The sequence below is a fragment of the Sturnus vulgaris genome, chromosome 12 (genome assembly GCF_052056855.1).
Source record: "Sturnus vulgaris isolate bStuVul1 chromosome 12, bStuVul1.hap1, whole genome shotgun sequence".
NCBI classification, from domain to species: domain Eukaryota; kingdom Metazoa; phylum Chordata; class Aves; order Passeriformes; family Sturnidae; genus Sturnus; species Sturnus vulgaris.
This window is the reverse complement of record NC_142254.1, coordinates 15,350,189-15,375,507: the sequence shown is the minus strand read 5'-3', so window position 1 is coordinate 15,375,507 and position 25,319 is coordinate 15,350,189. Positions and strand designations below refer to the sequence as shown.

Here is a 25,319-nt window from a genome sequence, read left to right as displayed (position 1 = left end):
CCCCAGTCATCCCTTGTTGAGGAGGCACTTACCCAAAAACTGGCATCAAGGGATGGCAAGTCACCTTGCTCTTTCTTCTTTTTTTTTTTTTCTTTTTTCTTTTTTCTTTTTTTCTTTTTCTTCTTATTTTCTTCTCCTTTACCGTTTCCTTTTTCTCTTCCTTTTTCTTTTTCCTTTTTCTTTTTCCTTTTTCTTTTTCCTTTTTATATTTTTGTGTTCATTTTTTAATTCTTTTTTCTTTTTTCCTTTTTATTTTTAACCGGCCGTCCATTACACTGTAAGCAGGATAGGTTGAGAAACACTTTTTTTTCTGGTTTGTTGTTGCGGTTAAGAAAAAATATGGATTGGTGGACGGATGTCCACATTAGGCATTCTGTTAAGGGAGCCCCGGCAATTAAAGCTCTGAGGATGCACAGACTGCAGTCAAAATGTATCAGGAAGCATCATTTTGAGTGATTAATGCACCATTTGCAGATGGTTACTGTTGCCCAAATGGCATGAACCTGTATTGAGGGCAGAGATTTAGGTTGGATTTCAGAAGGTTCTTTCCCCAGAGGATGGTTGGGCACTGGAACAGGCTCCCCAGGGAAATGATCATGGGGATGCCCCAAGCTTGCCAGAGTTCAAAGAATATTTGGACAATGCTCTGAGAGAGGCACAGGGTGGGGCTGCTGGGGTGGTCCTGTGCAAGGGCCAGGAATTGGACTCAATCCTTGCAGGTGCATATCACATCTGGATATTCTATGAAACAAAGTGGGGTAGGACTCTCCATCTCTCACCAGTACTTCTCAGCAGTTCTTAAATGCCGGAAGTCAATAAAAAAACAGATAAGGCAAATGAATGTTGTTCCAAAACTGTGTGTACTCAGCACCCAAAGTTATCTGGCCTTCTCGTGTGCCACTGTGATATCTGTTGTTATTGCAGCATCAAAAACAGGTACCACAAAACCAGCTGGATGCACAGACCCCAGATTCCGGAGGGTTTTGCTGATAGTCCCTGTTTGGGACCCCGTCAGGGCTGTGAGTTGGGTCAGCATCCACAAGCTGTGAATGGCCGTCCGTGCGGGGGGATGGACTTCCAGAGTCCTTTTCTCCCCGGTCTCCAAGGGATGCTGAGCAGGCTCTTGTGCAATCCCAAAGGCAGCGTGTTTGCGTGGGGGAGAGGGATGAGCTGTCCCAAGGCGATATAAGGCACACGGCGGGAGGAACGGAGCAGCCCCGGGTGTGCCGAGCCACCCTTGAGGGGAAGGAACCGGGACAGCGCTGGATGGAGGAGCAGGGAGCAGCCTGGCAATGGTAAGCGGCAGGAGAACAAGGTGTGGGATCTCGCAGGATTGCTGCAGTGAGCAAGGAGCAGAAGGGGAATTAACTCTTCTTGTCCAGCAGTCTGGCAGGGTCACTGGAGGGGGGTGTGGGTGGGCTGTGTGAGGGGGTTTTGGGCACTGGATTTGCCCTGCTCTCAGAGCTCTGACAGAGCATTGCCCAGCCACCTGGCTGACTTGCATCCACATCTCTGATCAGGAGTACCTGGTGACCAGGGCTAATCCAGCACTGTGACAATAATTTCCCTAAAGAAATGCATTATCTGTACTAACAGGAGAGATTGACTTAATCTGTGTCTTTTTGACACTATTTTTAGTCGTATTCAAGGCTTTGGGTGTGTTTTATTATCCCGTTGTCTCCTTGTTGACTTACTGGAACAGTGAGGATCCTTTTGCAAATCCTAACTCTCCAAAAGAACTGTAGTGGGAAGAGGGTGACTCCTTTCCTCTTTGGGGAGCCCAGACTGATGCCTCAGCTGTGCAGTTTTAATCAAGTTGCCACTGAAATGTGCCTTTATCACTGCCAGCACATCCCTGTGGGTCCCAGGGCTGGTTTCTCCCACCTGCTTTCTGGAATAGCTACCTAAATTCAGGATAGTGTTTGACCTTTTTGTTAACCTGATGGGGGAAGACTGATCTGGCCCTTTGGGAAGGGAAATTACTTTGGGCCATGGAACCTAGGAAATACAGTACAGAAATCATTGCACCCATGCTTGAGGATTCAGCCTTTCTGAATGACTGCAAACATCTCCAGTGAGCATGATAACAAATCCAAGTTATCCAGAGCCTGCTTGTTTTTCCAGGAAAGGATTGTGAGATGTTTGCTGCTGCTCTCTGTGCTCTGCCTGGCTGGCTGTGAAGGCAACAAGAGTGAGTCTTCCTGTGCTCTGTCCCTGCTGGGTCATGGATGGGTAATATGGAAAGGAAAGGTCAAACCTTCACCTGATCTATGTTCAAGTTCCTCATTCAGGGCACTGCTGAAGGCTGCCTAGGAGGAACAAGAGAATAGAGCTGAGTGAGGCAGGAACCAGGTCCAGGAGCCAGCAAAATGGGCAGAAACTGCAGGCTGTCCATCCCAGCCATGAAGGGTGTGTAACCCATGGAAATGAGCCCAGGTCCTGCAATGTGCCACCATGCTCCTTGGTGACAGTGACAGGCCCCATAGCTCTGGTCTAGATTACAGCCAGGCTGAGGAGGTCTCAGCCTCCCAGCAAGCTGAGGCAGCAGGTTCTTCCTCAGATGTGTCTGCTCTGGCTCTAGGCGAGGATCTCAGCCCTTGAGAGCTGTGCAGAGCTTCCTGCACTGGGGTGAGTTCTCAAATCTCTCATCAAGGAGATATTCTAGTTGCATTTCATCTTTCTTGCCTTTCCTTTGCTGCAGGTGAGCTGGTAAGCACCCATGGCCTGAGGCCAGGGGTTGCCCTCCATGTCAAGAGGAGCCCAGATGCCTGCCTGCCAAACCCGTGCCAGCACCAGGGGCAGTGCCAGGTGAATGTGGACAGACCAGTTTGCAGTTGCAAGCCAGGATTCACAGGGGAATTCTGCCAAGGTAGGGCTGGGAATGCTGGTGAGCCCTCCCCAGTCTGTCCATGGGCACCGAGGGAAAGGTGATGGAGTTACCATTGCTCTCCACTCCTGGAGCACATCCCAGCTCCTGGTGCATTCTGCACCCCTACAACCATATCCTGGCTACATGCTGGTACAAGACCCAGCCACAGGCCATTTTCTTCATCCCCAAAAGCCTTAATTCTTTGGCTGTGCCATGGTGTAGGGTGTAGGGCACAGCTGCCTCACAGTTTCAGAACAAGCACATGCACCCTGGCACAGATACAGTGAAGCCCCTTCCAGACACTGCCCCAAAACTGTGTCTTCTTCCTCTGAAGGAGAGGGTCTCTGTCCCTCTAGTTCCCTAGACAGACAGGGTTGTGTGAACAACCCTCAAAAGGGACCAGACTGTCTTTTGCCAGTGTCTCTGAAGAGCCCTAGAGCAGCCTGCAGCAAGGCTGGGATGAGAGGCTGCTGAGCTCAGTGGGACTGTGCCAGCCTGCAGCTGCCCTAGGGCTCCTTCAGGCTTCTCCCTTATTGCTATTGCAGATGGCTTTTTCCCCCAGATGTGGTGCTGAAGTTGGCCTGTGAGGAAGAGCACATGAAGATGATGGTGAGGAAGGAGGTGTTTGAGCTCTTGAAAATCCCGCTGGAGCTTGTCCACTTGAAGAACAAGGCATGCAAGGTCTCAGAGAAGGAAGAAGAGGGTGAGCTGTTTTTTGCAGCCACTCTCACAGGTGAAAACCACACTGCCTGTGGATCAGTAATCCAGGTGAGGATCCATAGCTCCAAAGCCAGGAGAGAAGCAGACATGGTGAGATGGGACAGCAAAGGGCAACCCCAAAGGCTTTTGCTTTTATATCTGCGTGCTGAAAAGTTCTCATTCCCCTTAAAAAGTTTTCCCTAAGGATGTCAGAAAGCTCTTCTGCCTCTACCAAACCCCTGCTGGCAGCAAATTTTGTCTTATTTAGGAGAGCTAGGAAGACTCATTGTGGGCTGGCAACAGCCCTCAGCTTTCTGGGGACATCCTCTGAACTCTGCAGCCTTGTCCCCTTGGTCCCTGACTTGCTTCATGGAGCAGGAAGGGTGCAGATGAAATGGCGCTCCAGCTCTGCATTGCACAGAAGAGTCCTTTGCTCACCTGTGCTCACAATACTGACCCAGCAGGCCAGAGACACAAGCTGAAAGCCCAGCAGATATCCAGGCCCAGAGCAGCTATAGCTGAGTTGTGCCTTCTGAACTTGCAGCTCTGTGTATGGCTTTAGTCATCCTCTGGAGATTTGATTTCTGTGTCGTTCCAGCAAAACAGCTCCCATGTCTCGTACTCCAATGTCATGGAGTCAGAGCAGGAGGCTGCCAGGGCCATGATCTCCCGCAGTTTTCAGCTGGAGGTGCACTTCTCCTGCATCTACGCCTACGAGCAGATTGTGAGACTGCCCTTCTCTCTCACTGCTGTTGACAAGTGAGTGTCCCATTTCACCTTGCTGCTGACACAGTGATCTTTGAGCTTGGAGAAAAGTAGATTCAGTGAGACAATTTGCAAAGGCCCTGGGGAGCCCTAGAGAGCTCTGAGAGCAATGCCAGACACTGGTGACTTCACCTCTGCTATGTCCTTTCCACCTCCTTGTCCTACTCGTGAGCTCTCATCCTCTCCTCTCAGGCTGGTACAGTTTGTGGTCAGAGAAGGACACTTCAATGTCAGCATGAGATTGTACAAGTCCCCCTCCTACCTCGAGCCTTATCACCTGCCCGGTGTGGCTGTCACCCTCACGGACACAGTCTATGTCCTGCTGAAGATAGAAGGGCAGCACCAGCTCAAGTACTTCCTGCTGAGTGTTTTGGACTGCTGGGCCACGCCGAGCGTGGATCCACACCAGGATATGCAGCACAAGCTCATTGAGCAGGGGTGAGTGCAGTGTCCCCAGCACACCCCGTGTCCCTGCAGCACAGTGCGTCAAGGACTGACACAGAAACGGGCCTGTTCAGTTTAGCCTGTCAGTGCACCCCGTCCCTGTGGGATACAGTATCCCAGGATGGGATGCTCCACCTCGCTTGACACCCACTGATCCAGCCCTCATGTCCCAGGTGTCCCCATGATGAGACAGTGATCTATCTGAATGCCATTGGAGAGAGCACTGCTGCCAAGTTCAGCTTCCAGATGTTTCAGTTTGTTGGTTACCCCAAGGTGTTCCTGCACTGCCGTGTCCAGCTCTGTGTTCCTGACAGCCCAGAGCCCTGTGCCAAGGTGAGCTCCTTTGCAGGTCTGCACCATGCCCTGGGTGGGTGCAGGACCCTGGGTGGGTGCAGGACCCTGGGTGGGTGTGGGACCTCCCTTCACTAGCTCTACCTGGAAGAGGGGCTCTGCTCTTGTTTTGGGGGCCTCACAAAATAAACACCTCCCGAATCAGGACCTCAGCCCAAAGGCACAATGGCCTGAACCCACTAGAGACCTCCTTTCCCTCATCCCTGGGAAAGGAAGGGAGATCTACAGGATGGCCCAGGTGCAGGTGCTTCTTCCCTGCCCTGCTATCACCCTTTGGCTTTGTTGACAGCAATGCCCCAGGCACTGGAGGAGCAGGCGGGCGCTGGCAGGTGACTACAATAGCATTGTGTCCTACGGGCCCATCCTCCTGCTGCCTGCTCCTTCCTCGGGAGCAGAGACCCATCATTCCAGCGCTGACCAGCAGGACCCGGCGGGTACGTACGTGTGTCCTGAACACTGAGGTCAGTCCAGGAGATCCAAGCAGCAATCCAGGAGCAGGGCTGGGGGCAAGCCCATCCACAGCATGGCTCAGAGCAGGCATGCATGCTGGGCTGTAGGCAGCAGGGGTGGGTGGAGGCCATTTGAGGTGACCGAGTCCTGTTAGTGCCCTCAGGATCCCAAAGTACCCCCAGCTCCTGTGGCTCCTGCCCACCACAGGGGATGACCTCCCTGAATCTATCCCGTCAGGGAATGCCTTGCCAGGGCTAAGAGCTGGCTCAGGGGACCCAGATACACAACCAATGTCTCTCCTCTTTGACAGGACCCAACCCATGGCTCTCCAGGGCCCTCATTCCATTGTGTGTGCTCACTGTGCTCACTGTGGCTGCTGCAGCCATCAGCGTGAGGCAGCGGATGCTTTAGGAAACAGTTGTTTCCCAATAAATATGACAGAAGCAGAGAGGCTCTTGCTGTGTCTTTATGGGTGTTTTGGGGAAGGGGGTAATGGCTGGATGCAAGCAGTGCTTGAAGGGTGAGCTGCATCACAGTGTTTCTGTTCCCTGCAGCATCTCTTGGACCTTCTCCCCTCCGGGCCCATAACTGAACCCAGAGTATGTACCCAGCGATGGGAGAGTCCTTCCTCCTGCTTCCCTCCTCCCCACAGAGTCACCCTGGTGTGTGAGGAGATGGAAGTGCCCCACTCTAGATACCTGCCCTACCAAAGCTGTCTTTGCATAATTCTGTGCCACACAAATGTAGCATTAGCAGAGAAAAGGCTGCTTTGTGCATGCACACGTGTGTGTGTGCACCCATCCATACTGATTTCTCCCTTCATTCATGACATTGCTCTTTTCATTCATGGCAAAGTGCCAGCAAGACTTTTCCCATTGATACATCCCTAATATAAAGCAAATAACAAACAATATTGTAGGTATTAAAGACTAAATTCACAGTGCTCAGATGGCTGGCAGGGATTTAATACCAAAACACAGATCAGGAGAAGACAGCAGTTGCCCTGCAAGGCAGCTGTGTGTGCATTTTGGCTAGAGCACAATGTCCATGAGGGAATTGCTGCTGGCCCCAGGGGCTGCAGGAAGGACATGCAGCAGATCTCTGCCAGAGAGCAAGAAGAAATATAAATATAGAAGCAAAAGAAGCTTTGCAAAGAAGCTCGTGGGTTTCCTCTTCTTGTTGTCGCTTCCCAGACACAAATCTCCCACATCAGGGCTGGAGCAAGTCAATCCTCTCCCTCCAGTGGCAGGAAACTCACTGCCAGGCTGGTTCAGCACCAAAAGCCACCTCTAACGAAGAGGGTGATGGTTCCATCCTGGCTGAAGGCAGGTGCTTTGTGGGCTTCCTCCTTGTCCCCTGGAGAATGAGATCAGGGGCACCTCAAGACCATGGAACTGCAGCCTGTAGCTCCTTGCCCAGGGCAGGCCATCAGGAATGAAAGGGACAAAGCAAAGAGCCCTGCTGAGGTGGATCATGCCCACTGAAGGGTAAACTGAGGCGTGGTTAACTCATCTCTCCCTCCATGAGGAAGCTGCATCTGCCAGGATCAAAGACTGCTCTCAGTGGATGCAGGTGCAGGCAGGGAGAGAGGTCCAGCCAGGAGCTGATCCAGCTAGGAGCTAGTCCTGGGAGGCTGTGGTAGTTTTCTCATGTCTGATGATGTAGGAGAGGGAACCAGTGGTCTCCCTTGTCTTTGGGTAGTACAGGACAACCAACCAGATGAATATGAAGATTCCTGCAGGGAAAGGAAGACAAATACTCAGCAGCAGCAGGAGACAGTGGGAAGCATCCTGCCAGGATGCTAATGACACTTTCCTCCTGCTTCCAAGGGATTGCCTCAGCTCAATTCTGCCCCCCCCGCCCCACCTTCACATGAACCCTTTGGCTGGGACATGCCCTGAGTGGATAATGTCCATAGTCCTCTGCTAAGGAATGTCTTTCTCAGAGGAAAACCACCATGGGCGGAGAGAGTGTAATTGGGAGCCATGAGCAGCTCCATGCTGGTATTTGGTGTGCCCTGACAAAAGAAAGGGCATGACAATGCTGGGAAGACACTGGTGCCTTGGGATCCCTGGTCAACCCACAGCCAGGCTGGCTCCTGCCTGCTCCATCTTCCCCACCCAAGCCCAGGGAACCCAGATCAGAGTGAGTGCTGACCTTGGAAAGAGTTGAGGATGGTGAAGAGGTAGAGCATGGCTGTGGAGGAGATGCCATAGGTGAGGAATACCAATGCCCAGGTGGCGCCCAACAGGCAGAAAAGCCCTACTGACACCAGAGCCACCTTCCAGGGCTTTTGGTATCCCTGCACTGCCCCAGTGCCCTGCAAGCTGCAGCTCTTATGGGTCACCACCCCAAAGATAGCCATGTTGAAGAGGAAGATGAGGCCAAAGTAGCCACAGTTGGTGATGTAGTGGACCAGAATATGTTTGGAAGTGATCCAGCACCTGAAAAGAGACAACCATGATGTCTCCAGCAGCCATGCAAGCATCATCAGCACCTATGGGAGCCTTCCCTGGGGGCATTTTCCAAGGCCAGGGTGAAGCAGGGGGACAGTGGTGCATATCCACTGCCCTTGTGTTGCTCAGCTGGGAGGGAGCCTGACCAAGCTCCAAGTGGACCTTGGACATCCCTCCATAACCTGGAGGGCTGCAGGCATGACCAAGGAGGCTTGGCATGAGAGGTGGGGGTGGCTGATGTGTTGCAATCACAATTAAGGAAGCAGAAGCAGAAGCATGGTGCAAAGCCAAACCACATGGGTGCAATCCCTGAGTGCTGCACTCCTGGCAGGACTGAGCTACCCCTCCCTGTGCCAAAGGGACACCTGAGCCCTGTGGGCAGTGGCACACGCACATGTTGGCTATGACCTGGTGGTCCATGGTATGGATGTTGTATTCTCCATAGCTGCCAATAATTCCTGCCACTCCCACCACGAGAACAGGGAAGCCTGGAAGAAAGGAGACACAATCACAGAATTGTTTCGGTTGGAAAACACCTCTAAGATCAAGTCCAGCCATTAACCCAGCACTGCCCCATTCACCACTAAACCATGTCCCCAGGTGCCACATCCACTCATCTTTTGAACACCTCCAGGGATGGTAACTCCACCACTGCCCAGAGCATCCTGTTCCAGTACCTAACCACCTTTTCAGTGAAGAAATTTTCCCCAATATCCAATCCAAACCTCCCACTGCCCCTCTCACCCCCCATCTCTCGTCCAGGCTCACCCCAGCCAACCAGGCACAGCTTTGCCAGGTAGCGGTGGATGTAGATGCCGAGGACCTTGACAAAGAGGAGGTAGAGCTGGCAGCCCTCCAGCGCTGTCCAGGTGAAGCAGCAGAGCAGGCAGTAGTGGGTGAATCCCCCCAGGACCCTACAGGTGCTTGGGTGGGCCCTGCCAGAGAGCCCACTGTTGAGCAGGAAGGCCAGGTTGAGGAGGAACAGGCTGCCAATGAGGTTCATGTGCAGCCCCAGGTTGATGCGGACGGTCTCCTCAAACCTGAACCTGCACCTGAGTGTCCCACAGGGGCCAGGAAGGGCAGGGGTCACAGGTGAGCAGGGCCTCGTGCTGTACCACAGCAGGTCCATGCAGAGGCACTGGCACTGCTCTGCATTTCTCCCAGCCTGGCAAGCCCCCGTGGAGCTGCTGGCACATCCCACCTTATGAAGATGCAGAAGGCCATGGTGAAGAGGGAGAAAGCCATGGCTACCCCACAGCCAGCGGTGGCAACAACTGTCAAAGCTTTTGCTGTGGAGACATCCAGAGATGGGATCTGCCAAACATGAAGATGTTGGGTTAGACAGGCCCTGGACCAGCCTAGAAAACCTGACTGCAGCTACCAGAGCCATGGGGCTGATAACCCCAGGGGCTGCTGCAGAGACCCCATACCAGCCCCCAGAAGGCCTTCAAGGGAAGCAGGGCAGAGGTGGCTCAGAGGAGATGCTCTGAGGTAGGGGGAGGTGAGGGTGACCACCATGAGCACCCTCCTGGGAGTCTCCAGCAGGATATGGGACCTCAAGCCTTGCTATTCCAGAGCCTGCACAAAGCTGGGATCTTTTCCACCCTGTCCTGCTCAGCTGACCTGCTGCTGCCCTCCTGAGCTGGGGCTGTGTTTGGTTCTCAGATTGCCTGAAAACAGCTACAATTGTCCCTGTGTGGCTACTCATGACACCCAAGGGGCCACAAAAGTGGGCAGACAGCACTGCCAGGGCACAAGCAGGAGCTGCAGGAAGCGGGATCATCACCAGGAGGAGGGTGAAGAAGCTGAGATGGTCACAGGAGCAGACTGTCCCCTTGTCCCCGGGCTGTGTGACACATCCACTCCTGTTCCAGCCTCCAGCCTGTCCTGCAACAGGCACGGGGAGCGGCTGTGAGTGCTGGTACAGCACCTGTGCCAGCCCCACACCTGCCCCCAAAGGGCATACCTTTGCTGGGATCCCAGAAAACACATTGAGGGGTGACACCCTGCAGGGGGGAGAGCAGGATCAGCTAATGCCACGGCATGGGCACTGGAGGGGAGAGGGAGGGCAGGCAGGGCTGACTTACTCGGGGCAGCTCCCTGTGGGCAAACGTGAGCTGCACAGGCTCCTGCAGCCCCGAGATGCTGCTCTCTCCCACTGTGATGCCCACCACGGTGTTGTCCAACACCTGCGCTGTCTGGTTGAATTCCTGTGGAGGGGAAATGCTGCAGGAGCTGAGCTGGTTGGTGGCAAGTGCTGGTGGCAGCATGAAGGATGCTGGCAATGCCAGCCTGTACCTTGAACATGCCAAGCTGCTGGATATTGAGGACTGTCACCACCACATGCACCGTTTTGTTAATCAGGGACCGGAATATCTCCCTGGGGAGGTGGATTTTACCTGCCTTCCCTTTCTCTGTGTTTTTCAGCCTGCTGGGTCCCTGCAGCAGAGAACAGTGAGAGGTTGTTGCTGCCTGGTCACATCTCTGTGCAGAACCCACCCATCTTGCTCCAGGCATAAATTCAGCCCGGGCCAGGTGGGTTTGCTGAGCAATATCAGCAGAAGCCCTGAGGGCAGAAGGGAAGAACCTCATCCCCAGCACCCAGGAGCTATGGGGACAGAGCTGGGAGTGAGACTCAGCAGATTCTCTACCCACCATCACCCACACATGGTCCCCTGGGACACCCAGAGCCTGGATGGACAGGAGGCACCAGGTCACACATGTCTCTCTTCCTTTCCTACCTCACACTCCCCCTGACCACCCGGTTTGCTGGGATGGCTCCTTGGGGCTCTTTCCTCTCAAGTCACCTCACATGACTCCTTGCCAAGGGATGTTGATGTGGGCACATGATGCAACCACACAGGGAGGAGGAAGAGCACAGCAGGGCACATCACACCCTGGGGCAGGGGCTGAGACATGCTTGGAAGGTGTGGGACCTTCCAAGCAAGGAAGAGGGAGGGGCAGATCTCACCTCTGTGGGGGAGAAGGCGATGCGGATGTCATCGGTGACAGCCCTGCTGACAGTCAGGAGCAGCGTCTTGAGCCCAGCCAGCAAACTGTGCTGCCCCGACTGCAGCAGCCTGTGGGACAAGGGCGCTGTGGGACAGGTGGACATGGGGACTGAGCCCACAAACCCTGTCATGGCCATCCCTGGCACTACCTGAGGGAGTGCTCCCGCAGGCAGGCACAGGCGCGGCTCGCAGAGCTCCACAGCTCCGGGCAGCGCTGGGACAGGCGGAGGATGTTCCCTGGGTTCTGCTGCTCCACCGCCGTGTTGCAGCACTCACGGTGATCATCACCCCGAGCCGGGACTGGGGAGGGTGGGAGCAGGTGACCACTGGACACCACAGCACTGGGTGGGGCATTGGGAGCAAGGGTAGGGATGGCAGGGGACCACTCACCAGAACAGCTGTCCTGTCCTTCGGCAACATCTGGAAGAGGAGTTTATGGAGAAAGGGGGGTAAGCACCAAAATCTGGGGTCAGAGAAGGCAAGAGATTCTGGCAGCTGCAGGTTTTAAAGGAACAGTCCTGGAGTTACGTGGGCTTCAAAAACACCTGGACCGTGATCGGAGCTGGTGAGGGCAAAACCAGCCTGCCAGAGGGGCTCAGGAAGGAGACCCTGGTCTGCTGAACCCAGGTTTTAAAAAAGCCCCCAGCAACAAAGCCCCCAACTCTGCTCACCTCTGCACATCCCAGTGGGGACGCTCCCCTCTGGCACATTTCAGGATTAAATCCCCATATGGTCTTTTAGTGAACATTTTCCCATGGGAAAACCTTCCCACAAAGCCCATGCACCTCCTGTGCTAAGGATACCTGTCCCCTCTTCACCTGCCACTCACCAGGCAGCAGCAGGAACAGCAGGACAGCGCCCAGGAACAAGTTCATGCCACTTTGTGGGGTCTCCTGGCTGCACCTGGCCATCCCAGCACACTCTGCTCCCCTTGTCCCGGCAGCTCTGCTCTACCCCAGGCTCCCTCAGGGCTTGTGGGCACTTCTGAGGCAAGAGCTGTTCCTCATTTCCCTTCTGGGAACTCCTCATGCCTTCCTGTGGGCTGGCAAGTGACCTCCTGTCCCAGCCCAAAGCAACGGCACCAACCGCCAGAGCCACGTCGTTCCCACGACCGACTCCAGGCTTTTTGCTTTCCCTTTCTCCCCACAGCCCTGCCAAGGGCTTGATGGCCCTAACCAGCCCAGCAAATGCTGGAGCATCCTCATCCTAAACTGGGCATCACCACAAGGATGAAACATCCCCTTCCTGACAAGGTGCCCCTGCCCCAGCTGGGTGCTGGAAGATGGGTGGAGGGGGATGATCTGCAGCCAGCTGGAAGGGGAATGGTGGGATGGGAAATGGGGTGCTGTGCTTGCAAGAGGCACAGCCAGATTCTGCCTGGCCCCACAGCCACTGAGGGCGTGATTCCCATCCTTTGATGTCTCCCCGTCCTTCACCAGCCTCCCTTTCTGCTGGTTAGTGACAGTCCCCAGACACTTCCCAGCCCATGGTGCCTCCCTCCATAACCACAACCCCAATGGCACCAGGCAGCCAGTGCTCTGCCAGGAGCACCAATATCAGCCCCAGCCCAGCAGAATTCTGTAGGGTGAAACACTGGGTCCTGCCCCAGAAATGGGATAACCCAGATGAGAGATGGAGCCCATTGCAGAGCCCACCAATGCACTGAGCACAGACCCCAGCAAGCCACACTCCGAAAAGAACAACTTTAATGGGCACAAGTCTGGTGTGTAGGCATGCTCACTGAACTCCTACATCACCCAAAAATAGACATCCAACAAAATAACAAAAATAGATTATTTCAGCTGCCTGAGGGTGTGGCAGGGGCAAAGTCATTCTGTCGTCCCTGGGGAAGGACTCTCAAGGTGACCACCAGCAAGGGCTAAAAATTGGGCCTTTCCCACCCATCATCCCTGGCCTCAGGACATGGGAGAGGACATCCAAAGGCACTGGGGACCCTGTCCCTGCCCCTTCCACTTTTTACAGCCTCCACTGCCCAAGTAAGTATCCCTCCCTCCCTCCTTCCCTCCTGCCCCAAGGGTGCCAAGCCAGTCAGGATGGAGTGGGTGGGAAAACTGGGGAGGGGGCCAGCAGAGGTGGGGGGTGACCAGCCCCACTGTGGGTCCCTGGGCTCCTCGTGGCACTACAGGGCAAGTGCAGTAGCAAAGCAGATGGTGTGGTCCTTCTTGTGGCCGTCCTTGGCATGGGGAGCTCTGGCACGGCTCGGCCACCATGGGCTCAGCTGCTGCTGGGCTGCAGCTTGGCACTGTCAGAGCTGCTCTGAGAGTCAGGGGACTTCCTCGCCTGCAGCACCATGGTCCAGTACCAGAGGAAGATGAGGAAACCTGGCAGAGGGCAGAGGAAACGTGGGTGAGCCCCCTTGAAGGAAAAACAGCAGTTGAGAGAGAGCCACCCAGCCTGCCAGAGCTCCTCTTCCACACCATCCCCATCCCAACAACACCCCTGAAAATCCTGGCGCCCTTCAGAGGAGCCCAGAGTCACAGGCTCACCTTGGAGGGAGTTGATGATGGTGAAGACGTAGAGGGAGACAAGGCAGAACACACCAGAGGTGAAGGAGAAGAAGATCAGTGCCCAGGGGATGCCCAGCAGGATGCTCAGCCCGAGGAGGGCCAGGACATGCTTGAGCTTGTGGCCTTTTTTGTTCTGCCGGAGGATCTCCCGTACCATGGCCCCCAGCATGACTGAGTTAAAGAGGAACACCAGGCTGAAGAAACCCAGGTTCACGATGTTATGGATCAGGGGGCTGGTGATCCAGCATCTGGAGGGAGGAGAAAGGGCAGAGGGTGACACTGTGCCCTCCCACAGGGTCACAGGGAGGGGCTGGGAGAAGCACAGAAGTGTGGTGCCAGCCCAGCGCCCAGGGAAGGGGGATCCCTCTGGCACAAAGCCCAGAAAAGCCCCAGGCCATGGTGAAGGTTTAGCCAGCTGACTTCACTGATGACCGGAGAGCAGGTAACCCACATCCCAGGACTCACATGGTTGCATCGGTGGATCTGCCATCAATGGATTCAAAGATGGGAACAGAGAAGGGGCCGTAGTTGTTCCAGCTAGCCAGGAAGATCAGCATCACACACAAGAAGGGGAATCCTGGGTGGAAAGAGCAGAGTGAAGTGGCTGCCCTACTCCCTGGCCTTCTGGAAGGACTTGTTGCCCTTTTCTCCTTGCATAGAGCACAACCAACATCCTCCTTCTCAAAGGGAAACCAAGGATAGAACACACAACAAGGAGTAGTGCTGTGCTGACCCCAGCTGGGAACCTCCCAGGTATGTGGAGCTTTAGGCCATAAAGGTGGAATCTCACAGGTCTCCATTGCTGGGTGATCTCCCAGGATGACCCACCCTTGCTTTAGCACCACCTTCTGCTCTCAGCCTTCAAGCTTCTCCACCAAGGCTCTTGACAGAGAGCTGCTCCCCCACAGCTGTGTCTCCATCCCCATCCAGGCATGGTATCCAGTAGGAATGACCTACCTGAGTGCCCCTCCTACCCAGTGCCTGCCTCCCCCATGCTCACCCCAGCCAACCAGGCAGAGCTTGAGGAGGAAATGGTCGTGGTAGGCGTTGAAGACTTCGATCACAAGCCGGTAGAGGTTGTAGCCCTCGATGCCCATCCAGGTGAGGCAGCTCAGGAGTGAAAAGTGCAGAAACAACCCCCCAGCTCTGCAAATGGCCTCGCTGTTGCTGGCAGCCAAGTGCTCAGAGATGAGGAAGGTGATGTCCAGGAGGAAGATGGCGAACAGCAGGTTCATATGGATGTGCATGCTCGTGATCTGATCTCGCTGTTTGCTTCTGGAGAATCAAAGGCAGCAGAACTCACCACCATGCCTGGCCAGCACCAACGGTGCCCACAACACCCCACAGCCCTCCATGGGGCAACTTGCCCCAGCAGAAGAGCATGGAGACTCTTTGGTAGTGCCAGGGACTGAGAAACCAACCCCACAAGTGGGATCACCCATCCCACGTGCAAATCCAGCCCCCTGCAGCTGACCCTGCACTGAAGATGCTCAGAGGGCTGAGTGAGTTGGGGTTGTGCAGCCTGGAGAAGGCTCCAGGGAGGCCTTTGAGCACCTTCCAGTGCCTAAAGAGATCTAGGAAGAGACTCTGAAAAAGGGCATGGAGTGACAGGACAAGGAGGAATGGCTTCAATCTGAGGGCAAGTTTAGATTAGACATTCAGAGGGTGAGGGTGGTGAGGCCCTGGCACAGCTTGCCAAGAGAAGTTGTGGATGCTCCATCCGTAGAATTGTTCAAGGCTGGGTTGGATGAAGTTCTGAGCAACCTGGTGTAGTGGAAGGTGTCCCTGTCCATGGCAGGGGGATTGGAAATGAGTAATTTTCCCTTCCAACCCAAACCATTCAATATTTTTATGATTCTATGATTTTAGGTCTGAATCATCCACTTAGGATCAGTGACATGACTCAGGAGAAGACACTCATGTTCTCCTCCAGGTCCTTGAAAAGATCTTTGCAGACTTCTGCCTGCTGCATCTGTAACAACCAAGAAGATTTTCCAAAATCATTGAAAAGAGCTGGTGTTTCTGAGCACCCTGCAGAAGACCTGACCAAGAGGGTGGATCCTGGACAGGAGAACTCTGCTTCCTTCAAACAAGGCTCCTTCAGGATGCTTCTATCCAGGCCACCAACTGCTTGGAGAGCTTGTGCCCACCCAGGTGTTCATGGCCAGGGACAGGACACAGACAGGGAGCAGGGGGTGAACCATCACTGTACCTGAAGTAGAGGAAGAAAATGGTGCAAATGGATGCCAAAGCTGAGATCAGGCAGCCAACGTAGGTTATGATACTCAAGTTATTCCTGTGCACAGAGGTGATCTCTGGAGAGGATACCTGAGGAAGAGCAGGAATGAGAGATAGTGAGGAAGAGTACCACGGGGAATTATGTGAGGGATCTGAGGGACGGTGTTACCCACCATGAGCACAGCAAAATAGGTGAGGTGGTTGCACCTGCACTCTGTCTGGCTGCTCCCTGTCACTGTTGTACACCCATAGCTGTCCCAGCTCCCAGAACTGGCTGTGCAAGAGAAAGGGAGAGCGTCTGGTGAGCAGCAGGAACATCAGCCATGGGCTAAAGGATCTTCAGGGCAAGGTGTCCATGGAAAGAGGGAGAACAAGAGTGGGGTGTCCCAGCTTGTGTCAGGCCAAGCACAGATACTCAAATAGCCCCGTCAGCACATGAGCCCATCCCTAGGGAAGGGCAAAGCTCTTAGGTTAGCTATGGAGGGAAAAAAGTGACATCAGCCCTGTGGGAAAGGCTTATGGAGATGAAGTGAGGTAGGGAGATGCAGAGCAACCTTCACCCTGCTGGTGGGGCTGTGGTACCTTGGGAAAAGGAACTGACTTCACACCCAAGGGCAGGGGCACTCACCAGAGCTGTCCTCCTGCCAGAAGACGCACAGTGGGGTTACGTTCTTCTGCAATGACAAAACCACAGGCCCTGGTCAGGATGCAGCTGTGGATTTGTTGCCTGCCCAGCACTTTTGACAGGGGACAACACGGGGCAGGACACAAGATGGTCCCAGGAGACAAACTACGACTTAGATAAACCAGACTCCCTGTGATGGGAGCCGGCTCCAGGCAGAGAGCACTCTGCTAGCAACAGATGGAGCAGATACCTCCTTCCAGATCCTCTTTTCTATCTTTGAGCAGGCACCCCTGACAGAGCCTTGAATGAGCCAAGGGCCTGCTAGCACAGAGTGTACCCAGTCCTGGTGACAGTGCTGGATGGGACACATCTGCCATGAGGGATCTCCTGGAGGAGAAGGCAGTGCCACCACCAGTGCACACCGTGGAGCCATGATTGTGATACGGCCCCAGAAGACACAGCAGACCCTGCAGAGGCAGGCCATGGCCATGGACTTGCTGGACTGTGACCACACCCTAAGCTGGCAGGGCCTGAGCCCTCCTTCCCCCTCCATTCCTGGTGGGATCAGGTTCTATGAGGCCGTTTCCCCACCTACCGGCAGCTGGTCATGGAAGAAAGTGAGGACCACTGGGTCAGAGAGGTTGGCCACCACTGTGTCCACCAGGGAGATGCTGACTACCTTGTCACCCAGGACATGGCTGCTGTTTTCATCCTGTAGAACAAGAGGAGGCAGTGGCAGTGTGGGAAGGGAGAGCTGCCAGGTGTGAAGCAGAGCAGAGTTCCCAAGAAGAAGGTCCCATGACTTTACCTGTCAAGCTTTTAGCTTATCTTTGAAGCATCTTCTCCCAGTGAGCACCAGCACCCCGGTCTGGTGGCACACCTGCAGCCCAGTACCACGGGACACCCCACCATGCCATTCACCTGGGCATTACCTGGAACATGGTCTGCCTGCTGATGTCCATGAGGAGCACCCTGTGCTCCACCACCTCCTCCTCCTCCTCCTTCCCCATCATGAACAGGCTGCTTGGCAGGTCCACCGTGAATCCCTGGATCTCTCCACTCTCCTGCAAAGAAAGATTAATCAGGAAAGAGGTTGAGAGAGAGCACGATAGGCCAAGAGCACTAGGGCAGACTCTCCAGGACCCACCTCTCTCTGGGAAGCAAAGGTCAGGTGCTGAGGAGCCCGACTGGGCTGGACCCTCAGGACAGTCGCATGCACGGTGGCCTCCCCAAAGGTCTGGTTCTGCCCTTCCAGCTCCACCTTGGCCAGCATCTTCTGCAGCTCCCCCAGTTTGCTGTTGGAGAAGGGGCACAGTGAGCTGGATGCAGTGGGTGTGCGCTGGCAGCAGCAGGAGTGGGGCGAGCTGGGAACTCACCGTCGGAGCCTCTGCTGCTCCGTGGCTCCCGTGGCCGCTGCCAGGGGCTGGGCAATGAGGTTGTCCAAGTCTGTGAGCTGCTCCTTCACATCCTGCTCCCAGACAGGCATGCTCTCTGGAGAGGCTGGTGGAAAGGAGATGCCATGAAATGCACGAGCAGAATGGGTTTCCTCATACTCCAAACTAGCTGGCAGAGCCCTGGTGGGAGCAGAGATGGGCAGAGGGCTTCAAGGTGACCCCAAGCCAGGGAAGCTGATAGTGACCCCAACCCACAGGGCTTTCCTGCCACTCAGAGCTCAGCTCCCACTGAGGCCATGGGGACCTCATGGTGGAGACTGGAGCCTGAGAAAACGCAGCAAAGACCTCAGTTTTACAGGATTTTAGGCAGCATTCTGAAAATCTCAACCTTTAGGGATGCTGGGTACCAGGCCTGTCTTTGGGCTCCTTCAAGAAAACCTACATCCCCTTCAATGACCCTTCATCTTTTTTCATATCACCAGGCTAAACCACACACTGGGAAACAACCAGTGCTCTGATGATGACTAGGGAACAGGCTACGGATAAAACAACTCTTTAATTTCCTTAAAATAACATTAAATTGCATTTACCAGGGAAGGAGTATTCAGCTTTAGCATCCAGGGAGGTGTTCTTCCCACCCTTTATGATATAGGACACATTGAAGATGTAGGCTGTGGTTCTCTGAGTCTTCTGGCTCTCCTGTCCCTGGGGGATGCTGCTGGATAGGTCCCCACCCAGGGGGATGCTCTGCTTCCCATACAGCAGCCACAAGGTCCTGTTGAACCCAAACCAGTAGATGCAGAAGCGATACCTGCCCAAGGTGAGGGGCAAGCTGTACTTGTAGGAAGAGTTTCCCCTGTTTGGCAAAAAGGGGCTTTTTATAATCAGTGCCTGGGCCGTGTTCTCGATGGAGATGTTGGCAGAGCTGTGCTTGTAGATGACAGAGCTCTCCTGGGTCTGGTTTCGGTCACCACAGAAGCGGAAATCCTCTTCCCTGTGGCCAGTGGCTCCCACCCCTGCATCGTACAGGCACACAGAGATCAGCTGGAGGGACAGCCAGCCCCAGCAAACATTGCAGCCCTGCAGCAGCTGTCACACGTGGCATGCCAGCTCTCCACCCAGTTATCCCAACCCTGTCCTACAGGCTGTGTGACACCAGCCACATCCCCAGTGTCACAGCAAGGATCTGCCAGGGCCCCTCAGGGAACAGGAGCTCCTGTCTTTCAGGGACACCCTCTCCATGTGTCACCACCCACATCAGCACACACTGAAAGAGGAGCTCTCCATTCCCAGAAGGGATGGATGGAGACCATCTCCTTTCCCTGGAAAGGACACATCATCCTATGAGATGTTTTACTTCTGTGGAAGCCTTGGTTGCATACATCTCATGGTGCCCCCCAGCCAATGTTTTGGGGCTACCAGTTACTCCCAGCAGCCCAAACCCAGCTCACCATCCCAAAGCAGGACAGTCTACCTTGGAGGGGGGAGAGAAGGAGCAGGAAGAGGACCTTCATCCTGGGCAGCTCTCTACTTTGGCTTGGCCTTCAAGGAGACAGCAGAGCCTGAAAGGGTACAAAGGGAAGGGGCCACATGAGTATTTGAGTGTCCCCCATGCCATGAGGGCAGGAATGGAGAGCAAAGGCTGTGCAGTTGGGACACCAGCCAGTGTCACAGCCAGCTCCCTGTGCCTCTGCCTCCAGAGGAGCCAGGACCCCTGAGAATCCAAAGTGGCTGTGGGCTGGAAGGATGGCAGAGGCTGGAAGCCCCTGAGTTCTTAGCATGGAGAGGGTGCCCCCACTCCAGCACAGGCTCCAGTCACCAAAGAGTCCACAGAGGAAGGGTCCCCTCTTCCTCTCTCAGCTCCACATCTCAGTTAACGCCCTGACTTGCTATCACAAATGATATGAACAGAAGGAAACTGTGGTTTCCTAATTCGCCAGCCCTAAAATTATTTACTTGGATGCTTTCAGCTCCTGCAGATTAGCTGAGGAGCTGGGCACATTGCAAACCACTCCAACATTTCAGCCTGCACAAACAGGCTCTCCCAGGCAGCAGCACAGCAGCCATGGCTGCCCAAATCTGCTGCTCACAGCCAGCTGGGCCACATCCTGCACAGCCCCTTTGCCCATCCCTTCATCTGGCACTCCGCCCCACCACCCTTTTCTTTGTCTTCGCACGAGGCTCCTGTGACCTACACCAGGCCAGCACTGAGCACCCTCAAGTGCTGCCACACCCCTGCGCTCACCCAGCCACAGCCTTCACACTCTCAGCCTTTTCCTCTGCGCTTTCTGCCTGCCCCAGGCCACCAACTGCATCTCCAGCTCTGCTGGGATGCACCAAGTGTCACCTCCTCCTCCTTGCCCTGCTGTCACTTCAGCCATGGGACACACCCTGCCAGGCTCTGGTTACCAGCATTGGTGGCGGGGGGGGGGCTGCCGGAGCAGCTGGCCCAGCCCAACACTTGTCAATGCCCAAAGTGAAGCCAGCCAGCACCATTTGCCACTGCTGCACCCCACTCCTGCACTGCTCTCGAGCACCCCCTCAAAACCCACCAAGCAGTCGAGTCCTGTTTTGTTACTGATAGAACACAGTTACTGCTGTGAGTAGGTGCCGGGGCACCAGCCAGCATCACCTGCAAAAGCTTACGAGCTCTCCCAGATGCTCAAGGGTCACCAGATGCTTAAAAACTCATTAGCAGATTTCTCCCAGCAGCACAGGCTTTATCTGGAAGTTTCTCTAGCCAGCTCACATCCTGCACGGGTGTACAGCCCACCCCCGTCTATTTCTTGTGGTAATTTATCACCAGAAGAGGGGGGCTCCGGGTTGTTAATTAACCTGCTGCCGTGGCTGTAACTAAGTGACACTAAAGAGGTCTCCCAGTGTGAGCTGGGAGGGTACGGCACCGGCATGACTTGGCAGCAGTAAATGGATTTGGATGGGGCTGGCATCCCAGTGCCTTGCCACACACTTAGGAATCACTCGCATACATCCAAAAAACACGGACCTGGGGTGGCAAAATGCTGTTGGTGATGGGAAACACCTGGATCACTTAAAAGCAGGGGAGCTTCACTTGAATGCCAACCGTGTTGAGGCAGCACAGAGCTGGCACGCCAATAAAGCATTGCCTCTGGATGGGGAATGCTGAATCCTAATGAGGCTTCAGCCCACCCCACTGCGCTGGCATCTTTAAGGTTTTCCTGGGATGGTTAGAGGAGAGGATCAGCCCCTTTCAGCCGTTACTCAACTGGGACCAGAAATCCCTGTGGGAAGGAGGGTGGGGGAGCCGGTATTTCCCCTCCGAGCCCTGTACGGTCCCGCTCGCCCTGACGCCGACTGCCGTTTCCTGAGCCGAACAATAGCAAGAGAAAATCCCCTGAAAATGGTTTCACGGTGACAAACTACAACTTCCATCCACGCTGGCAATAAGTACAGCAAAGGTAGCCGGATGTGCTGAGTTCTCATCAGGGCTGAATCCTGCCTCATCATCTTCCCATACCCCGATGGTAGTGGGGAAAAATTCCTGTCTTGGCCTCAAAAACCAAAATCAACCAAATTATGTACAAAGAGGTGGCAGACACTCTGCCAGGGCTGCAGAGCTTAGAGCAGGCTCCCTTACCAGCAGAGAGGGAGGCTTATTCCTGGGCACCTGTTCTTATCCTCCCATCCCATTAACATACTGGTCTTGGAAAGAAAAGACAAAGCATTTATACTGAGGTCTCTAAACCTCAATGGTGAATGGCGGGGGGAAGACTAAAAACCCCACAAACAAAAAGCCCAGTGTCTACTACCACCTTACTGCTTTCTGGGTGACTTGGCAGCAGGTATTTAAGTAAGGTGGCACGTGGTTTTGGATATGACTTTTTTTTCCCGAGAAGGGAAGATGCTCTGATGACTCAAACAAACACCGGAAATCGGGAGATCCAGGGGCTTTTATCTGTTTTCCTTCCAGGTCCGCTAGGAAAGTGACGCTGTGTTCCTCGAGATGTTAATGAGTCTGAAGCTCGTCACCGCAGTGGGTTACTCAGGCAGAGACTCAGCAACACGGTGAGGAAACTGTGGCACGGAGAGGCAAGCCAGGACGGGTTCCTGGAGATGCAAAACAGCTTTGCACAACCAGCCCCTCATCGTAGGGACCAAAGACGGTGTGCCCTGGGTATGGAGCTGTCCAAGGATGTGAGGATCCCATCGGGGTCCCGCTGCAAGGGGATGCCTCAGTGTCAGTATCTGAGTGCTTCACAAAGTGCCCTTGTCCTTGGCCAGTGGCTCGTGTCCGGGGGGGCCAGCCCCACGTTATTCATGGCATTGGCATGTGATTCCCGACATTGGCATGTGATTCCCGGCACCGGTGGGCGGCCGGGGCCGACCGGGTGGGTTTGCTAATGCCCGAGGAGTCGAGGGGCAGCTGCACTGAGCCAGCAGCCCGGCGGTGCCAAGCTGTGCCACGGGGCGCTTCAGCTTTTCCCGGGCCATTGCTCTGCACAGAACACCCAGCACCTTCAAGATGAGTCTTGCCAACAGGATGAAACCAGATCTGGTAGTGATTCCCACGGGAGCGGCACAACTCCCTGCCAGATCTGTTCTTTGCCAGCCACTGGCAGCCGTCCCTTCCCACAAAGGCATGGGGAGCACCAGGGGGAGGCTGGCACGGGCGTCTGCCAGTGCCTGGGGCTCCTGAGACAGAGCGCTTGCTTAGAGCTGGGTCTTGACATTCAAAACTTTTTTTAAAAATTTCCATTTCCTAAAAAACACCACAAACAGAAATATCACGGTGAACTAACCCAGCACTTCCTCCAATGCCAGGGCAACACGGCACCTGGCTCGGTGGCACACGAAGCCTTGTGGCTTCAGCAGCAGCCACACACACTCTGCAAACGACCAGGTACACCGAGGCTGACGTGACACACGACAGAGTAATGCAAAGACATCTCTGGCCACAGGGGGTACAGACAGTTGTCCCTGCCATCCACTCCCACCACACAGTCTTCTTAGAGAGCAGCGCCATTTTTCCTCCTGCACATCCCCCGTCCAAACCACTCCCTTGGGTTTCAAATGGCTCCCAAAACACCCTGTCCATTCCCAGGTCTTATCCCCCTTCACATGAGCAAGGTTCTCATCGCCTGCCTGTGCTACAGGTGCCAGGGAAGGGAGGTGCAGAGCAGTGCAAAGTAGCTCAGGACCACCCCAAATCAGGCTCCCAGGTATTTGGCACAGAAAGCAAGGTGCTGGAGCTTAATGAGGCAAAGTCTGCAGCACCCAAGGAGCCAGGTAAGAGACTGTGGGCCTCTCAGATTCCTGCCAAACCCCAGCTGTCGGGTGAGCTGATGGGAAAGGAGTTGGTGAGTCCAAGCACTCCTGAAAAACAGGCGCCGGCAGGCTGTGCCCAGCTGGTCCCGTGCAGACATTGGCACGCTGGGAGCGACCCAGCCTGCTGTCTGTGAACCACACAGCTCTGACCCTGCACCCACGGGTGCCACCGCAAGGTGCAGGGATGGCCAATCCCAGGGATCCCCGTCCAGGCAACACACAGTTGCTTGCAAACCTGTTACTCTGCGAATAGCAGCCCCCAGGCCACAGGATTAAGAGCTGGACTGCAACCAAGTATGCAGCATTTTCAGTCCTTGGCTTAATTCACATGGGAGCTGCAAACCCAGTAAGGGACACGGCAAACCCCACTGTGGCTGCAGTCCCAGGCTCAAAGGATTTGCCCCCCTCCCATCTCCGAAACACTCCTGGCTCCCCGCTGGCGGTGGAGCTTGGGGGCGGGGGTGAGGGGGGTGGTTACTGCAGCCCTCAGACCATGAAATGAGCTTTGGCTCCCTTCCCTCCACAACAGCCATTCGGACTTGCTGCCAGGAGGTTATTCCAGGAGACTTGAATTCAATTCTCCAGCTGGTCTCACTGAATTTTGCTGGTCTCTCTGGAGGGGCAGCACAGACAGTGGGTAGAGACCACCCCAAGCATCCTACATCCCATATCCTGCAGCGACATGCCAGAACCGGCAGCAGCAGACTGGGTTGTTGCAGGAAGAATCCCTCCAAAAGGCATTTTAGGGAAGGGAGATCACCCTGTCGAGACATGCCGGTGATCCCACGGGATGCTGCACCCTCCGCCGGGAGGGAGGAGAGGAATGAATGGGGTGCGCTGATGGTTCCCAAAAAGTGGGGAGCAATGGCAACACATCGGGCCGACGGCCGGGGCTCCGTGGAGCTCAGCTCTGCAGCTCGCAGCAGCCTGGAACAGCCAGTCCTGGGCAGCTCAGGGGGCTTTGTGGCTCCATGGCCCAGAAATCCATCCTGGCTCCGGGGAAGGCGAGTGTGAGTTCCATGGAGCAGGGATGAAGATTGGTTTCGCAGATAATCGGCACCATGGCCACGAGCAGAGTCCCCGGGCCCTGCCCAGCCGGACACATCACACCCACAGCCGAGCCCTCGCACCCACCGGAGCGGGGTGCCGCTCAGCACCCCCACGGACACCCCTCCGCTCCATCCATCCATCCATCCAGGCTGCTCCCTGCCCGAGCAAGCCGGGGCGCTGCCCGGAGCCACCGTCCGCTCGGAGCCCCAGTGCCCCCAGCCCCGCTGGGCTGCCCCAGCCCCGGCTGATGCCCGCCCTATTCACTCCCCTCCCGCCGCCTTTCCCGAGCCCGGAGCACCGCAGCATCCCCTCGGCTCCCGGTGCCGGGAAAAGGTCCCTCAACGCGGCCTCTGGCACCCCCACGGCGGACACCGGGCTCCCCGATCCTCCCTCGTCCCCGGCTCAGCCACTCCCCGTCGCTCCCATACCTGGACTTGGAGCGGGCTCGGCTCGGCACGGCCCGGCACAGCCCGGCACCGCCCGGCACCGCCCGGCTCCGCACGGCACGGCTCGGCTGGGCTGGCACGGCTCGGCACGGTTCGGCTCAGCACCACTGCACACCTCTCAGCCCGGCTGGCTCAGCGCGGTGCCCCGGGAGCCTCGCCCCGCCCCGTCCCCCCGGCGGGCGGTGACTCAGCGGGGCGGTACCGGACTGTTCTCCCCGCACCGACCCCTCCGAGACCTCTGCGATCTCTGCGGGAGCCGCGGGGTCACCGCCGGCGGTCACGGCACCTGCCCGGTTCGGCTTGGCCCTGCTCTGTTAGGTTCAGCTCGGCACGGCACTGCACGGCACCGCTCAGCGCATCGCAGCCCGGCTCGGCTCAGAGCGGTAGCCCGGGACCAGCGGCCCCTCCCCGTCCCCCAGCGAGACCCTCCGAGATCGCTGCGGGGGCTGCGGAGCCGCTGCCCTCGGTCACGGCACCTGTTCGGTTCGGTTCGGCCCGGCGCAGCCTGCGGGCACCGGGCTGGAAGCACCGGGCTGGCACCGGCACCACGATGGGCTGGGGGACCTCGGCTGGGGACAGCCCTTCAGTCGCCCTTCAGCTGCGGGCTGGCCGGCATCCAGCGGCAGGCTGGGGCCGGAGGAGCCGGAGCCAGGAGGCTGCACGCCTGACTGCCAACGGGATTAAAAAAT

General features: G+C 55.7%; 3 protein-coding genes across 5 annotated transcripts; 1 reads left to right on the top strand and 2 right to left on the bottom strand.

Annotated features, from left to right (window-relative positions):
* Positions 1 to 1,209: 1,209 nt before the first annotated feature.
* LOC106860908 (uromodulin-like) lies at positions 1,210 to 6,024 on the top strand. The gene is made up of 9 exons (XM_014889016.2): positions 1,210 to 1,295; positions 2,125 to 2,191; positions 2,702 to 2,869; positions 3,432 to 3,637; positions 4,167 to 4,327; positions 4,526 to 4,771; positions 4,951 to 5,110; positions 5,418 to 5,562; positions 5,889 to 6,024. The coding sequence occupies exons 1-9, from the start codon at positions 1,293 to 1,295 to the stop codon at positions 5,987 to 5,989; spliced, it is 1,257 nt and encodes a 418-aa protein (XP_014744502.2). The 5' UTR covers positions 1,210 to 1,292; the 3' UTR covers positions 5,990 to 6,024.
* Positions 6,025 to 6,522: 498 nt separating this feature from the next.
* LOC106860928 (adhesion G protein-coupled receptor G3-like) lies at positions 6,523 to 12,600 on the bottom strand. Of its 2 annotated transcripts, XM_088172007.1 has the most exons (13): positions 11,875 to 12,600; positions 11,436 to 11,465; positions 11,195 to 11,345; positions 11,006 to 11,114; positions 10,333 to 10,473; positions 10,122 to 10,244; positions 10,001 to 10,040; positions 9,821 to 9,921; positions 9,236 to 9,348; positions 8,803 to 9,086; positions 8,429 to 8,522; positions 7,736 to 8,022; positions 6,523 to 7,313 (listed from the first exon to the last, which is right to left on the bottom strand). In XM_088172007.1, the coding sequence occupies exons 1-13, from the start codon at positions 11,954 to 11,956 to the stop codon at positions 7,198 to 7,200; spliced, it is 1,671 nt and encodes a 556-aa protein (XP_088028133.1). In that variant the 5' UTR covers positions 11,957 to 12,600; the 3' UTR covers positions 6,523 to 7,197. The 2 variants fall into 2 exon arrangements, with proteins under 2 accessions (XP_088028133.1, XP_088028134.1); XM_088172008.1 differs by lacking the exon at positions 7,736 to 8,022.
* Positions 12,601 to 12,734: 134 nt separating this feature from the next.
* ADGRG1 (adhesion G protein-coupled receptor G1) lies at positions 12,735 to 25,319 on the bottom strand. 2 transcript variants are annotated; one of them, XM_088172006.1, is made up of 14 exons: positions 25,107 to 25,319; positions 19,305 to 19,392; positions 18,421 to 18,846; positions 17,813 to 17,936; positions 17,584 to 17,731; positions 17,369 to 17,500; positions 17,032 to 17,148; positions 16,440 to 16,485; positions 15,985 to 16,085; positions 15,786 to 15,901; positions 14,574 to 14,848; positions 14,039 to 14,150; positions 13,553 to 13,821; positions 12,735 to 13,387 (listed from the first exon to the last, which is right to left on the bottom strand). In XM_088172006.1, the coding sequence occupies exons 2-14, from the start codon at positions 19,342 to 19,344 to the stop codon at positions 13,281 to 13,283; spliced, it is 2,013 nt and encodes a 670-aa protein (XP_088028132.1). In that variant the 5' UTR covers positions 19,345 to 19,392; positions 25,107 to 25,319; the 3' UTR covers positions 12,735 to 13,280. The 2 variants fall into 2 exon arrangements, with proteins under 2 accessions (XP_088028132.1, XP_014744533.2); XM_014889047.2 differs by lacking the exon at positions 25,107 to 25,319 and adding an exon at positions 24,613 to 24,786.

What these genes read in the sequence shown, in the direction of transcription:
- LOC106860908 (XM_014889016.2), top strand. An exon ending in TCTCTCACTGCTGTTGACAA is followed by an intron (nt 4,328 to 4,525) that starts GTGAGTGTCCCA and finishes CTCTCCTCTCAG; the next exon opens with GCTGGTACAGTTTGTGGTCA. An exon ending in GCCCAGAGCCCTGTGCCAAG is followed by an intron (nt 5,111 to 5,417) that starts GTGAGCTCCTTT and finishes CTTTGTTGACAG; the next exon opens with CAATGCCCCAGGCACTGGAG.
- LOC106860928 (XM_088172007.1), bottom strand. Translation starts at nt 11,956, where the DNA reads ATGGCCAGGTGCAGCCAGGAGACCCCACAAAGTGGCATGAACTTGTTC. An exon ending in TCGCCTTCTCCCCCACAGAG is followed by an intron (nt 10,474 to 11,005) that starts GTGAGATCTGCC and finishes TCTCTGCTGCAG; the next exon opens with GGACCCAGCAGGCTGAAAAA. An exon ending in CATCCTCAACTCTTTCCAAG is followed by an intron (nt 7,314 to 7,735) that starts GTCAGCACTCAC and finishes CTTTCCCTGCAG; the next exon opens with GAATCTTCATATTCATCTGG.
- ADGRG1 (XM_088172006.1), bottom strand. Translation starts at nt 19,344, where the DNA reads ATGAAGGTCCTCTTCCTGCTCCTTCTCTCCCCCCTCCAAG. An exon ending in GAGCAGCAGAGGCTCCGACG is followed by an intron (nt 17,732 to 17,812) that starts GTGAGTTCCCAG and finishes CTTCTCCAACAG; the next exon opens with CAAACTGGGGGAGCTGCAGA. An exon ending in GCAGGCAGACCATGTTCCAG is followed by an intron (nt 17,149 to 17,368) that starts GTAATGCCCAGG and finishes CTTGTTCTACAG; the next exon opens with GATGAAAACAGCAGCCATGT.